Here is a 13,965-nt window from a genome sequence, read left to right as displayed (position 1 = left end):
CTACTACTACTAGTATACTTTAAAATTTAAATTTAACTTAAACTTAAAAGTAATAAGTAAGCTAACTACTATACTTTACTTTAATACTAACAACTACTACTATATATATATATATATATATATATATATATCATTCCGACCCATATACATGTATCGGTTTATGAAAGAGAATTTTATTCATATTGCGCCTCCCAGACAGCAGCCGGTGTGGAAATATTGAAAAGTTGTGAGCGCGACTGTAACAGTTTCCACGATCATAACACGTGCAAAAGGCAAGGAGAAATTACTGTTCTATAGTTTCTGAGAGTATCTCTTTTACAGACAGATCACGACCTTTAGCATCGAGAAATACAACTAGAATGACGATGAATTTAATCAGGTAATTCAAGAGACAATCAACCACGAAGTTACTTTGCAAGGCGTGCAAATTTCTAAAGTGCAAGGACGCCATTCGAATTATTCGACGAACGAAAGTTTCTAAACTCGAGAAGTCCATTGTGGTTTACCTGCTGTTCGAGAGCGTCGACGTGCGACTTGAGCGAATGGTTCTTCATAGTGCGCATCGGTGATTTTGGTATGTTCTGCTTCATACGTTCATCAGAAAATCCGTGATATAAAACTGTCGAGTGATCAACTTTATCCCATCCGACGATGGGTGATGACGTGATTTTCGATATTAAAACAAAGTCAGAGAGCGAAAAGGCTCTCCTTGTTATCGTCGAATGCCAATCGACCGTTAAATTTGGAAGGTCAGACATGCTTCTCCAACTAACGCGAAATTTCACGCCATTGTTAGGAAGCATAGATGGAACGTCCAACTTGAAACATTCGTATTTAAAAAATAGCCTTGAATTTTTTTGATTCTGTGTACTCGGCGAATCATCGAGACAGTGAGCGCTGTCACATCGCTCCTTTTCTTGTGATTGACAATCATTAGAATGTCGCGTGTCGTCGAATAAACGGCTCACAATGCGTTGCTCTGCAGAGGAGAGTTTACGTAGGGAATTCCGAGAATTCTGATTCGTCTCTTGGATAGATTGGACATGAATGTTATCTCTGACTTTAAAAAACGAGATATTTTTCTCTGGTAACAAGCTAATCTCGTTCGGACAATCGGAGAAGTTATTCTCCTCGGTTTCCTTCTTGAAACCAAGGAGTTCTTCTTTAGAAGAGCTCACGACTTTGTTTTTAAAAGTAGAAAAGACACTCAAGTATATAGAATCGCTAGTTGGGGAAGAAGAAGAGATCATTTTATTATTATCAGCTTCTTCGAGGAAAGAATTTTGCGAATTTTTGGGAAACTCTTCTGGAAAAATGGAGGATAATGAACGTTCTCCGCTCTCACGGGAGAATTTTCCTCGTAAGAAAACGTCGTGGTAATCATCCTCAAAACAGGAATTCTCGATTTGTCGATTTTGAAAGAGATTCTCATCTCGTTCATTGAAGGAGCTTCGTATTTGCGAGAACTCGTTGGGATTTTCAATGTTCATGACGAACGATTGCAGAACAGGATCATTAGGATGAGTCTGCATTAGTGAGTTAGGGTATTGCGTGCTGTAAGCGTTAAGCGAATCACCATGCTGGTGGTGCAGGATAGACTGCAAGCTGTCGCATATTAAGCTCTTGACTTTGGACCTTACCTTCTTCAAGCTGTGCTTATGGTCTACCGAGCGCGCGACCACGGTCTCTTTAGCGCTACTGTCGGCACTAGACAGCGTCGTGAAGCTATTATCGTTCAAGGAGAGGCGAGGGGAGGCTACGAGCGTGGTTGTCGTCATGGTCATCGTCGTTGTCGCAGCGCACGAACTCGCCTCGTTAATGACACTCGCGCGATCGCGCTTTGGCTCGAGGGTGTTGTGCTTGCTGTTGCCGGGGGTCTTATTCGGTGGCGGGTATATCGGATGGCACTTGGTGACCGGCACGAAATCCGGTGGACAATCGACGGCTACCTCGCGGTAAGGCTTTCTGCCCACCACGAGGAAGCTGCGGTCTGTGTTATGCTCAAGATCGCCAGAGGCCTCGCTCCTCAGTGTGGAATAGCCGCTGGAGATCTGCTGATGTCGCTTCTTTTTTGTCCGCTGCCGGGACGAGGAGGAGGAGGAGGAGAGATTGCTTAATTCAATGCCGAGAAGATCATCGGTCGAGCCAGTCCGAATCAATTCCTCGATATCGAGACTGCGAGTTTTTGTCTTCAATTTAACTCGCTCGTCATTTGAACGACGTTTCGTCGGACTTTTGCTGGACTTGCTTACTGGCTCGGTTTGAGAAGATTCCATCTGCTGATCCTTGACACGGACAGGCGAGACTTTATCTTGGTCTTGCGGAGTTCTTGGAATTGAAGATTGTTCATCAATCAGTCTGGTTAAGTCTGACATTTCGTCGGATCGCAGTAGCCCCTGAAGATCCTGCAAGTCCGTTAATCCATAAGCCGGATTGTCAAAGGAAGTCGCGTCTCGGGTTCGACCAAAGAGTGGAGCTACCTTGATATCGGGTACTACCGATCTACAAGGAGAACCAAGGTCTATCCTTCGTACGTCATAAGTTGGCGAGTCTTTATGGCTTTTACTATGCCTGAGCATTAGACTGGTATCAAGGGGTGCGGTACTGTCTGATCTACCCGATGAACTTCTTGGACTCGCGGAATCGTCACTACATGTTTTTAGCATGGTGGGATAATCCTCCTTGGCAAAAGGATAGTCGTCTTCAATATCAACGCTGGATTCCTTTTGTCCACCTGCGTCCTCGTCAACGTTCGCGTATACTTCGAAAACTTTAAAGGTACTTTTCAAATCCGGCGAGCCGGTCGCGATCGGGCTATCGCGATATTTGTCGAACCCCAGATTCTTCTTGGTAGCTTTCACTTTCTCCTCCTCGTCCTCGATATTCAGCTCGATCTTCAGCATGGACGGCTGAAGACCGTTGTGGACGTTAATTGTCCTGGCTGCGTCGGTGACGTCGTGCGTGTGATCGTTCGATACGAGTCTAGCGCGTCCGTCCGCGATGGTGCGCGTCTTAAGGGTTTCGTTTTTAAGGTTTAGGGAGAGATCGAGGTCGCTAGCGCTACGGGGACGATGCTGTAGCCCGTTCCTATAATCGGAAGAGCAGTTTTTTACCTTGTTGGGATAGGCCTTCTGTAGAAGGGTGTCGGGCACATCAACAGGTAGCTCCCGATGATGGCCCAGGGCGCCAGGGGCCCACATCTCATCGGGCCCCAGTCCCTCCTGCGGCTTCTTCGCGTCGCGCGAGCTTGTTGTTCGCACGAGTTGTTGTTCGCGCGAATTGTTGTTCTCTTGCAACTGCAATTGCTGCTGTTGTTGCTGAGAATGTATGTCTGTCACGCCACTACCGCTACGCCTTCGGGACCTGAAATAAGAGAGCAGATCCTGCATTAATATTACTGTTAACGGAGTATTAACGTATACTATTTTTTTTAATTCCTGAATGATTTTTAAATTTCTCAATGTACTGTATTAATGTGAAAGAATAAAATCTCCATAAAAGTCTTGAGCTAAATAATTAGCAAAGCTTAATAAAAGACAATTTTAATATTATATCTAAACAGATATATAAATTATTTATATATTTTATAATAAGATAATCAATGTCTTTGAAGACCTATATATATTTTAATTATATATTTATCCAAGTATAATTATTATAAATGTTATATAAATATTATTAAAATGTGTTAGATAATTGAAAATGTAACTTCTGATAAGTAGAATCTTAATGTGTGATCTTTATTCTATGAGGTAAATGTTCGACAAAATAGTACACAATCGAATAACTGAAACTCTTTTTTTTAATAGATGAAGAAAATTAAGTGAAGGATAACTAGTTATTAGTATGTTTCTTACACGCAATCTAGATGAGGTAAATTGTTAACTATTATGAATAAAAAAAATGATATATCCGAATATTATTATACATATTATTTACGAATAATATCTTTAAGGTGTAAATTCAATTTTGAGATATCTTTAACAATGCATCATTAAGAAAGATCATATTTACAATAAAAAGTATTTATAATAAAAAAAATACATATACGAGAAACGATAAAGTAGCTCTGTGATAATCGGTTAGTATCTTTACTATAAGTAATAATGAGAAATAATATATAATAATAAAGTATTACTTTTAATAATAATACTTTATTCTTTCTTGTTAAAATAAATAGATATACTGAGAAAAATATCTAGTTGAAAATAAATGAATCAAAGATTCTAATCAGTGAGAATCTTTTCAGTTATCCCAACTAAAATTTTAGTAAATTTAACTATAAGGAAATTCTAATTCTCATCCATTAATCAGAATTCCAATTAATCCAATCGAGACATTTTTCTCAATGTAGTACTCCGATTAGATAGTTAATATCAATGTTTTCTTCAAAAAAGTCACTGAGACCAATTTGCGAAAAATGATAAAAATTGTCAAAAAAAGATGCAATTTATCTCTCGCTGAGAGAGAAAGTGCCATTTATCTCGGTATGATATTTCCTCCCCTTCTTCCCCTATCTCCTTTTTCTTTCTTTCTTTCTTTGGAATATTCCTTCCTTCCATATTTTTAGATTTCGTAGAATGTGACGATGCTCATCGGTGGAAATAAATTCAGTCGCTATATATTATATGATCCCGATAGTACATGTTACATGATGTCTCAAACGAATGTAGAATCTCCTGGTCGTTCGTGTGAAAAGTCTTTGGGACATGGCAACAGATCGGGAAGAAACTTTCGATACGATAAATCCTAAATATATGTATTATGGCTTATCAGTCGCCGATTTATGTTAGGAAAAGAGTTTGCGATTATTTTTTGTTATAAAGTTGTTCTGACTAGAGTAGCTTAAGAGAGTAGCATAAAAATCCTCAATAAATCGTGAAGAATGTTAAATCTAAATAATTTCTTTCATATTAATTAATAATTAAACTTTCATTCAAATTGAAAAATCTATTAATAAACATGTAACTGAATTATATACGAAATTTAGAACATCGTCATATTTAAATGCAAATTCCAAATAATATTATCCACAAAGTAGCTAGTTTGTAAAATTGCATCTAAATTTTATTAAATTATTTGCATTACGTTATCAGTTGATTAAATAAAGTTTTTTTACTGATTAAACGCTTATGTTATGCATGTTTGCTGTATTATATTTAAATACCTAGAAATAAAAAAATCTCTTTTTGATTTATTAACAACATTTATTTATGTAAACTAAATGAAATATCAGTACTTAATTTTTTCAATAAATAGATAAATTGAATATATACGAGCGCATAAATTAAAAATGTATCTGCAATAGAAAAACAACTATATCTGATTATCATTTTTTTAAATAAACATTCGTATGTGCCATAATTTTATATATATTGCTTTATACCAATATTTGATATCAAATATTAAAATATTACGAAAAGGAATGATGGCTCATCGCGAAAGCTCTACGTCAAATCCAAATTCATCAAAAAAATCTGCATTTTTTTTCTAACTTGATGACACTATTAAACGTCCAGTGCAATAATTTCTACTTACGCGTGTGCGTTTTTGTTCTGTAGTATATTGCAAGATGTCGGAAATTAGATTTATGCGACAAAGACCGTCCATGTATAAAGGACCAATAGGCCTTTTCGCAGATCTGATTACATTGTCAAGCGTACAGCATTCAACACAAGAACGCCATTACACTCGTTTGGTTCTTACGCAAATACGCGTGGAAGGTTCATAGAGCGAACGATAAAGAAAGAGACAATGGAATTGTGAACAAAGGCGATAGGAAATACGGTATACCATGATTCAATATATACTTGAATGTAAATGAGAAGCCCTGCATTTTCGGTGGCATCTTATGCAATGCGTTTAATAAAATCTTTAGAGTTCTTGTGATCTATACATTAAAAGTGCAACCGTCGTTTTCCGTATTTATACAAATATTTCTCTCTATTTTGTAGCTTTATGTTTATCACTTGATATAGTATATGAAAAACATTGCAGGCAACTGGCTTGTAATTTCAAAACTTGTATTTTTCAGTAAATAACGCTAAAGTAATTATAGAGTTTGTATTTATATAAAATATTTCATGTTTTATATATATTCTAATATATGTATTTATTTTTTATTATATTTTATGTTTACTTGGCACTTTGGCAGTGTGAATTTTTCTAAAAAAAAAAACCTCTTCACAATACGCTTCAAAGTTTATAGAAGAAATTTTTATCTCAATCACTGAAGACTTTAAAGAAATTATCTCTTCTTTTCCGCAACTCTTCCGCCTTTTCCGTTTCATAACGCAATTATAACGAGAATTAAATAAAGCGGAGAGCGAGACCTAATTTCTGTGTGACGCCCAAACATGAATTTCCCCAAGGAAATGTCACATTTTTTTCTCCTTGTAAGAAATGCCGAATTGTACAATACTTTCCAATAGTTAGTTGATTGTTAATGTGTGAGCATGATTTGCGACGTTTACGCCGCGTGCATCTGTTCCACGTGGAGCGATGGAGCCCGTAATGGAAAACGTGAGCAGGTCAGTGTGATCATCATCTGCGAAACTGCAGATGATCTAAGCTGATCGACCTGTCGAGGCTTTCAGAAAGGATCGCCTCTTTTAAAGGGCAAACCCGGTATAAGAATTTCTAAGAAAACGGACACAGGTCAGACCAATTTCGAACCGAGGCTACAAGAAAACTTTCCGAAAGTTGTCTGAGTCTTTTAATTCAGGCTTGAGTTCTTCGGTTCGAGAGATCGATAATCCTACCAGGAACATGGATTTTTTTTGCTTTATTCGTAATAATAACAATTGGCACGAAGATCGCTCAAGTGCAGTTTTCGCGCGCATTAAATGCGTGCGTCCTGTGCTACGTACGACGCGAATCGAGCGAAGCGATCAAAAGCGATGAAAATGTTGTACTGCATTTATAGTAATTTGAGATGATCGGCTATAAGGTAAATTGATGATAACGATAATAATCTAACTTGCAGCGTGAGCTTTCATCCGTGAATTAACTAAAAGCTAAATTGACTCATAAAAGGTATATAGCAGCATTATATCGATAATATCTATATGATGCAATCGAAAATAATAATATAGCCCGTAATTAAATCTTTATAAAATGTGATGTACTTTTTCGCCATCCATTCGAACTTTCAAAACGGAAAAAAAGAGAGAATTTTCACAAAGGAGATTTTATTAAAAGATTTTTTTTCGCATTTTTTTCGAAAGTTACCGAATTCTAAATTTCTATTTAACTATTTAAATTTCTAAATTCTAAATTTCTATTTAACTGTTTACAATAAAAAGATTCTTTACGACAGATTTTTCGATCGAAAGAATTTTCTTGTCCTTCATTTTTTACGTAAAATGCGATAATTGAATTCGAGAATTTATCGTTTCTCACGAAGCAAGTCTCCTCGTGCTTATGACAATGCTAATTTACAGTAATTGCGGCCGAAAAATTTGCGACGTGCAAGATATACGAGTGAAAGTGTTAGTCCTAACAAAACGAATATTCGCGAAAGGAATGCGAGTCTAATCACGCTTGTGACGATGGTATCGAAGTCCTTACACAAATCGTGACTCCTGCGAAAAGTTATTCTTGCTTTTCTAATTAATTTCTCATTCATGTCTGCATTTTTATCATGTCATCATCTTCTCACCGATGCGCTCTACTTTTCAGTGTCGTGTCGTCAGTAACGTCATTACACAGCAAGATCGCGCGAATGCACGAAACGTCGCGCGAATGCACGATCGTTACGAGTCGCCTAATAATGGCCCAGGAGAACAATGTCATTGATTATGATTCACCGAGATTCAGAGATGAACAGCATTTTGCTCACGCATGTTGCAATGAATGGCAATCGATATTAGGAATTCGTCACTTTTACCGCTCCTTCCTGTGAAACGTGACGGAGTCAATAGTTAAACGTCGCAACCTTTAAGGTCGCGAAAAGCCAGAAATATTGATTTCCACGCCCAATAGAGATCCAATTTATTTTTGTAACGACGCTTATCGACAATTACGACTGCTCGTCGGGCGGCGTCGTCGTCGTTTACCGCGGAAATCAAATTGCTAAATTATAGCGTATGTAACTACCCATGTTTAACGAAAAGAGATCGGGGCGTGCTCAAGGCTCGAACAATTATTCGCGTAATCGCGTGCGAAATCCGCGGTCGATTATGTAATGCGAATTATACCGGGATGAATACGTTACGATGCTTTGCGTGACTTAAATTCCTACCAAGTATTTTGCGTTTCCACATAAAAAAAGTTTTGTATGAGATACTAGACGATGGAAGAGGTTTGACGCAGGAAAAACTCCAGTGTGTCTCTTAGTTTACAAAGGTTCTATTTAGATATGCCTAAATACAAAGAAGAAAAAGAATAATTCATTTATCTTTGTGTTCAAGTATTTGGAAAAAATGTAAATATAATGAGAAAAAATTGAGTAAGTTGAAAAGATGTAAATCCTTCGTTATAAATAAATTCGTCTATAAAAAGAACATAGCTCGTTTCACGGATGCATTATTCGATATTATGGCTTGCAGTTAACAATCAGATTAAAGCTGATAAAGTTTTGAGCTACCGCGCGCAAAGTAAATTAAATTGGATTTTTATTCAAACTTATAAGCTCATTGTCAGTTAAATCCAATATTTATATATACTCTTATTACATTGTTGTACCGAAAAATTCGATTTCTCTGAGAATTTCACGTTCTCTTCTTCATTATCAAAAATATATTAATCAAAATATAAATAATCTACCTCTACACCAGTATTTTATTTAAATTACAAAATATAACTTATGTATAACGAGAACGAAAAAGGTAACTCGGTAAACAGTGAAGATAACCGTTTCGTGCAAACCACTCGTAATATAGAATTCAGTATATCCGTCCCTGGCTTAACGATACCTGTGGAGGCGGGCAGGTAAGCAGGGCTGCAGTCAGGAACGGAAACACGTGATCTCCCCTTGTTTCGAATTCCACGTGAGAATTCGCGTTTGATGTTCTCAGAGTCGAGCACAGATATTCCCTAGCGTGATTCCACAGAACTTGCCACGAATATAGCATTTAACTCACGTCTAAGCACATTTATCCGAAATTTTATTCAAAGGCACTGCATTTTATGCGCATTCAAAATTTCATTTCTCAAATACTTTACACATCTTTTGTACTTACTTTCTTGAACAAAGGAACTAACTATGTAAGGATGAGAAGAAAGAGATTGTGTTATACACATGACGCGATGAAATCTTAAGCTTTAGAATCGGATGCATCGTCATCTGTTTCTAAGAAAAAATTGAGATAACTAGTCATCAGTCTTAGAGCATTACATTACTTGTAGACAATATGATTTACGGTCGTAAATACAGTTTTAAAACGATAAATTTAGAGATAATTGCAGATTTTCGAATTTTAAGCAATGCCGAAAATAAAATGCAAGACTTCTAAAGGGATTTAAACGCGTCTTTGTATCTGTGAGCAAATTATTGACATCCGAATAGGCAATCACATACATTGATATTTATGTCTCCTAACTATGGTAATAACGCACAATTATTATTGCGAGATCTTCCGAGTACTAAGCAATAATTGGCACTTGATAACAAGTAGGTTGCTATTAAATTATCAAGTAGTTACATCCTCCCGAGACCTAATACATTATATCTACATCGTGTTAGAGTTCATTCCCTATGGAATATCTATGTACGAAACCCAGATCTATCGCCTCTCTCTATATCTCTTTCCCTTCCCTTCAAACAGACATCTTTAATTAAGAGCTGCAAATGCAAATTTATTTTTCGCTTCGCGCTATGCAGCATAATTCACTTGTCTTGACGAAAATGTTTAAGTCATCTCGAAATTAAGCACGCAAACTGTGACGGCAGGTTGCTATTAACGCGTATTTTTATGTATACTTCTTCGTAGATAATTAAATGCTACGCTATGTAATTGCATACGAGGCAACTTATAACACGTAAGGATAACGATTGCGATATCAAGCGGAAGTGATCTTCGTGAAATTGTAACAATCGGATAATGTGCTACGAGTCGTTTATGCACGACTGTTCACGTTTCGCGCGACAAAATGCTCGTACCATGTCGCGATTATTCCTTTGAATAATACGACTTGTTGTGCGCTAATTGTACCGCTAACTGTATCGGTGTATATAAAGTTACAACATTCCAGACATATGTATGTGAAAATTGTTTTCAGTTATGCACAAACTGGTTCGGAATAATGGAACGACAATTCGCGGAGAAGATTTATGATGGATCAGGCGATAGTTTGGCAATACTCGAACCGGAAAGTATTGATGAGTTTTTGTCGGAATTTATTACCTGCCGATATTTCATGCATGGTGCATCCGGAAGTGTATCGAACATGTTAAAATTGTGTCATGTACCTAAATTATACATCAACACTGAAACGTGTGCAGCATATGTTAGAAAATGTGTGTATCTGCAAGGTGCTTTATACAAGTGTACTATAGAAATTTAAGAGTACGGTTCATGAACTGAAAAATCGGATTTTCTCTCATTAAAGTCGTTTTTTTTTTTCAAGCATTCAGATACACATATACTGTATTTTAAAGCAAAATTGATTTCAATAGAGACAATAATATGAGAATTATCATTTGCAAAAATTAGAAAACTTCATTTTTACAATATATATCCCAAACAATTTTACATTACAATATATATCTCAAAATAATTCTTTGCCATTCAAAATTATTTTCAATTTTCAATTTTCATTTCTCTGTCATAAATCTCTGTCAATATATTTATGTCACAGATGTATACAATAGCCACAAAAGAAATCGCCCACAAAATTCCAAACTATTGTTTATCATATTGTTTATACCGTAAAACATATAAAAACATAAAAATAAACATATAAAAATAAAAAGATATTTTCTTAAATTCTGTTGAAAGAAGTCATAGAATGGAAGGCCTCAAACAATAAAATTCCTTTTTCAATTGTCATCTCTCATGACACGAACGTGACTTTAGTTTTTAGTTTTTTTTTTTTTATTCAGCTTTTCATGACACGTCGATAGAAAACAAGAAAGAAAAAGAAAAGAAAAAGGGAAAAAAGAAAGACAGAGGAGAATTTGAAAAACATTTTTTTACATTTGTTTTTTATTTCAATTGCGGTGAGAATGACGAATTCTCGAATGAAAAGTCGCAGGTGTAAAATACCTTTTCCGTTCGTATGTTATATCTCGCCCGAGGCTTCGATCTTTATTAAATCGCTCGCGGCGAGATTCTCAATCGCACGCGAATTATTGCGAAGATGCGAATTATATCGTATCCGCTAGAGTGGAACCTACCAGTGTAGCGTTTTGAGGATTCTCATGGCGTGAACCTCTCAACAGCTCGTCCTTCGCTCAAGCCTCATGGACGCTCGCGCGACTCGCGATGAAGCTGCATACGGACGAAGAATCTTAATACAATTCCTCACAGCGCCGAAACCTTACGGTTTTCCCCAATTCTTCGACCGTTCTTTTCTTACAATCCCCGTAACTCAACACTAAACATTCCTTCTTGTCTATGCTTTGCCAATTGATCTTTATCTTGTTTCGATGATTTTTTTTTTATCCTTTTTTCGTACGATATATTTTATATATTTTCTCTAATATTTTCTAATATTAGTATCTTTTTTTATTAAATTTCTTCTTGATCTTTTAGACGGTTTCTTTTATTCGATCTTAATTGAATAAAAGGAGGCGAGGCCTGTGGAATCTTATGAATGTTCTAGTCTTGATCCGACCTTCGTGAAACGCTTCTACATTCCGTACACGATCTTCCACTTCCTCTTACCCGTCGCTTCATATCTCACCGATCACAATGTCATTAAATATTTACGCCTATCTCTTTGCGAAGAGCAAAGTTCTTCGTATACTTTTGTATCTTCTTTTCTACTAACTTTCTTCCATCTTTTCCTTTCCTTGCTTAAACATTCCGACAATGAAGCGTCTTCATGCTTGTTCCCACGTCGATCTTACGCCTACGTGAATCTGCCGATTCGAATACCTTATCCCTTAGAATTTTCTGGACCTTTAATTTTTTTATAAAATCCTTATTGATTCAGATTCTTTGGTTTCTCGTTTATTCCTCAGAGACATTCACATTTACTATTTACAAAATTTATATGTCACCCCATACATAAACACTGAGACTTTTCCCGGAGTTTCCTCCCCGCACGTCCTCTTTCCCTTGCGAGAGTCCTCTTCGTGGATCACTTTACACTTCGCACAGCTCGACCTTATCTCGCCCGACGACCCTCACTGACTTTACGCGTCAGTGTACATCCGTGTGCCGCGCGCACGGTGGCACATTCCACCTGTATACGCGCGCAGTGCGCACTGAGAAACAGGAAGAAAGAGTGAGAGAGAGAAAGAGAATACACAAATACACAAATACCGACACCGACACCGACACACCACCGGTTATATGGCTGGTGCCCAAGCGCGTATAGCGCGTATGGCGCGTATACGGTCACGCGACGCGACGCGACGGACGCTCGGCGTGGATGCACGGACAGACGACGACGCCGCAACGTACGGAGCTGCGACCGGCAACTCAACGAAGAAGGTGTATGCACCTTTCGAAGGCTGTACGCGACGAGGGAGGAGTTGGTGGCGGCGGCGGCGGCGGCGGCGGCGACGGCGATACGGCGGCGGCGCGCACTATATCGTATGGAGAACGCTCGTACCGGTTTTGGCCCACCGCACCGCTTCGGCGGAGAGATATTCCAGACTCCGTTAACCGCCTTAATTACGCCTGATTCACGCCCCGTTCCACATGTACCGCTCCAACCCCGACTCGACGCGACAATCGGCTCGATAACTCGTGCAAGTTACTGATAACAGTTACTGATAACCGATCGGTGGTTCCGCGAAATACATCTTGGTCACAACGCGACAATTCGCTAGAATCCGCTCTGGGGATGAGTCGTCAGTCTTCCTCAGCGTTTTCCTCGACCTTCAATGTCACGCCACGAAACAGCACGAAACAGCGAAACTCGCACTCCCTCCCGCGCGTTCACCAGATTGAGATCTGAGGGGGTCCCCGTGGATGTGTTCACGGTTCTTGGCGGGAGGAAAGAGGATGTGTCGTGGCAGAATAAATGGAATATGGAGAACGCACGAGGAGGACGAACGTCCCTCCGGCTTTGGACTGACGTGAGTTTGTTGGCTTCGCTTTACCCCGAGAGAGCCAAGCCAGCCGGTGCCCCCTTCTCGTGTTCCTTCTTTGTCTATCTTTCTCTTTTCCCTCCCCCCCCTCTCTCTCTCTCTCTCTCTTCTACCTGTTCAGTTCTCTGGTCTTTTATCCCTCCTCTCTCTCTCGCGCGCTCTCTTGTACATATACATATTGCTTGTCTCTCTCTTTCTCCAATGTACCCCCTTCTTCTCCTCCAACCATCTCCCCAACGCTTACCTTCCCAGCTGCGCGTTCCTGCCTTACCTCGCTCCCACTCTATCCACTTTTCTTCTCCCTCCTCTCCAACTGTTCACCAGTTCAACCACGAATGTCTCTTTCTATCTTGTATAACATTTGAATCTTTCTTCTCGCTTTTGCCAACCTTCTCTCCCCCCTCTCCATAATCTTTTATCTTTCTTTCGCAGACATGCTTCGTTCTTTTTCCATTTTCGGCTCTTGTCGTCTTCTTACTCCGTTCCTCTCATCATCGTTTTATTCCTCCTTCTCCATCGACTCGGCCTGCATTCCTGTCTCTGGATCTTTGCCCGTCTTAGTAAAGCGTCATCCTCGGCTGTCTTTCGTCCGGACGAATTTGGACCTCTCCTCTCACAGTCTCTTCATCTCTTTCTTTCTCGCTTCTCTCTCTCTCTCTCTCTCTCTCTCTCTCTCTCTCTCTCTCTCGTCGTCGTCGTACGTCGTACTCGTACGTACTACGTACTACTACGTACGTACGTACGTACGTACGTACGACGTA

General features: G+C 38.7%; 1 protein-coding gene across 1 annotated transcript in view; it reads right to left on the bottom strand.

Annotated features, from left to right (window-relative positions):
* The window catches only part of LOC105623692, a 51,751-nt gene that overhangs the window by 9,570 nt on the left and 28,216 nt on the right, over positions 1-13,965 (bottom strand). The window contains exon 7 of the mRNA XM_012205074.1: positions 507-3,363. Coding sequence (XP_012060464.1) covers positions 507-3,363 — 2,857 coding nt within the window. The remainder of the gene's footprint in view (positions 1-506; positions 3,364-13,965) is intronic.

The sequence above is a fragment of the Atta cephalotes genome (genome assembly GCF_000143395.1).
Source record: "Atta cephalotes unplaced genomic scaffold scaffold00062, whole genome shotgun sequence".
Lineage (NCBI taxonomy): Eukaryota > Metazoa > Arthropoda > Insecta > Hymenoptera > Formicidae > Atta > Atta cephalotes.
Note: the sequence above shows the minus strand (reverse complement) of the source record. Positions and strands in the feature narration are given on the sequence as shown.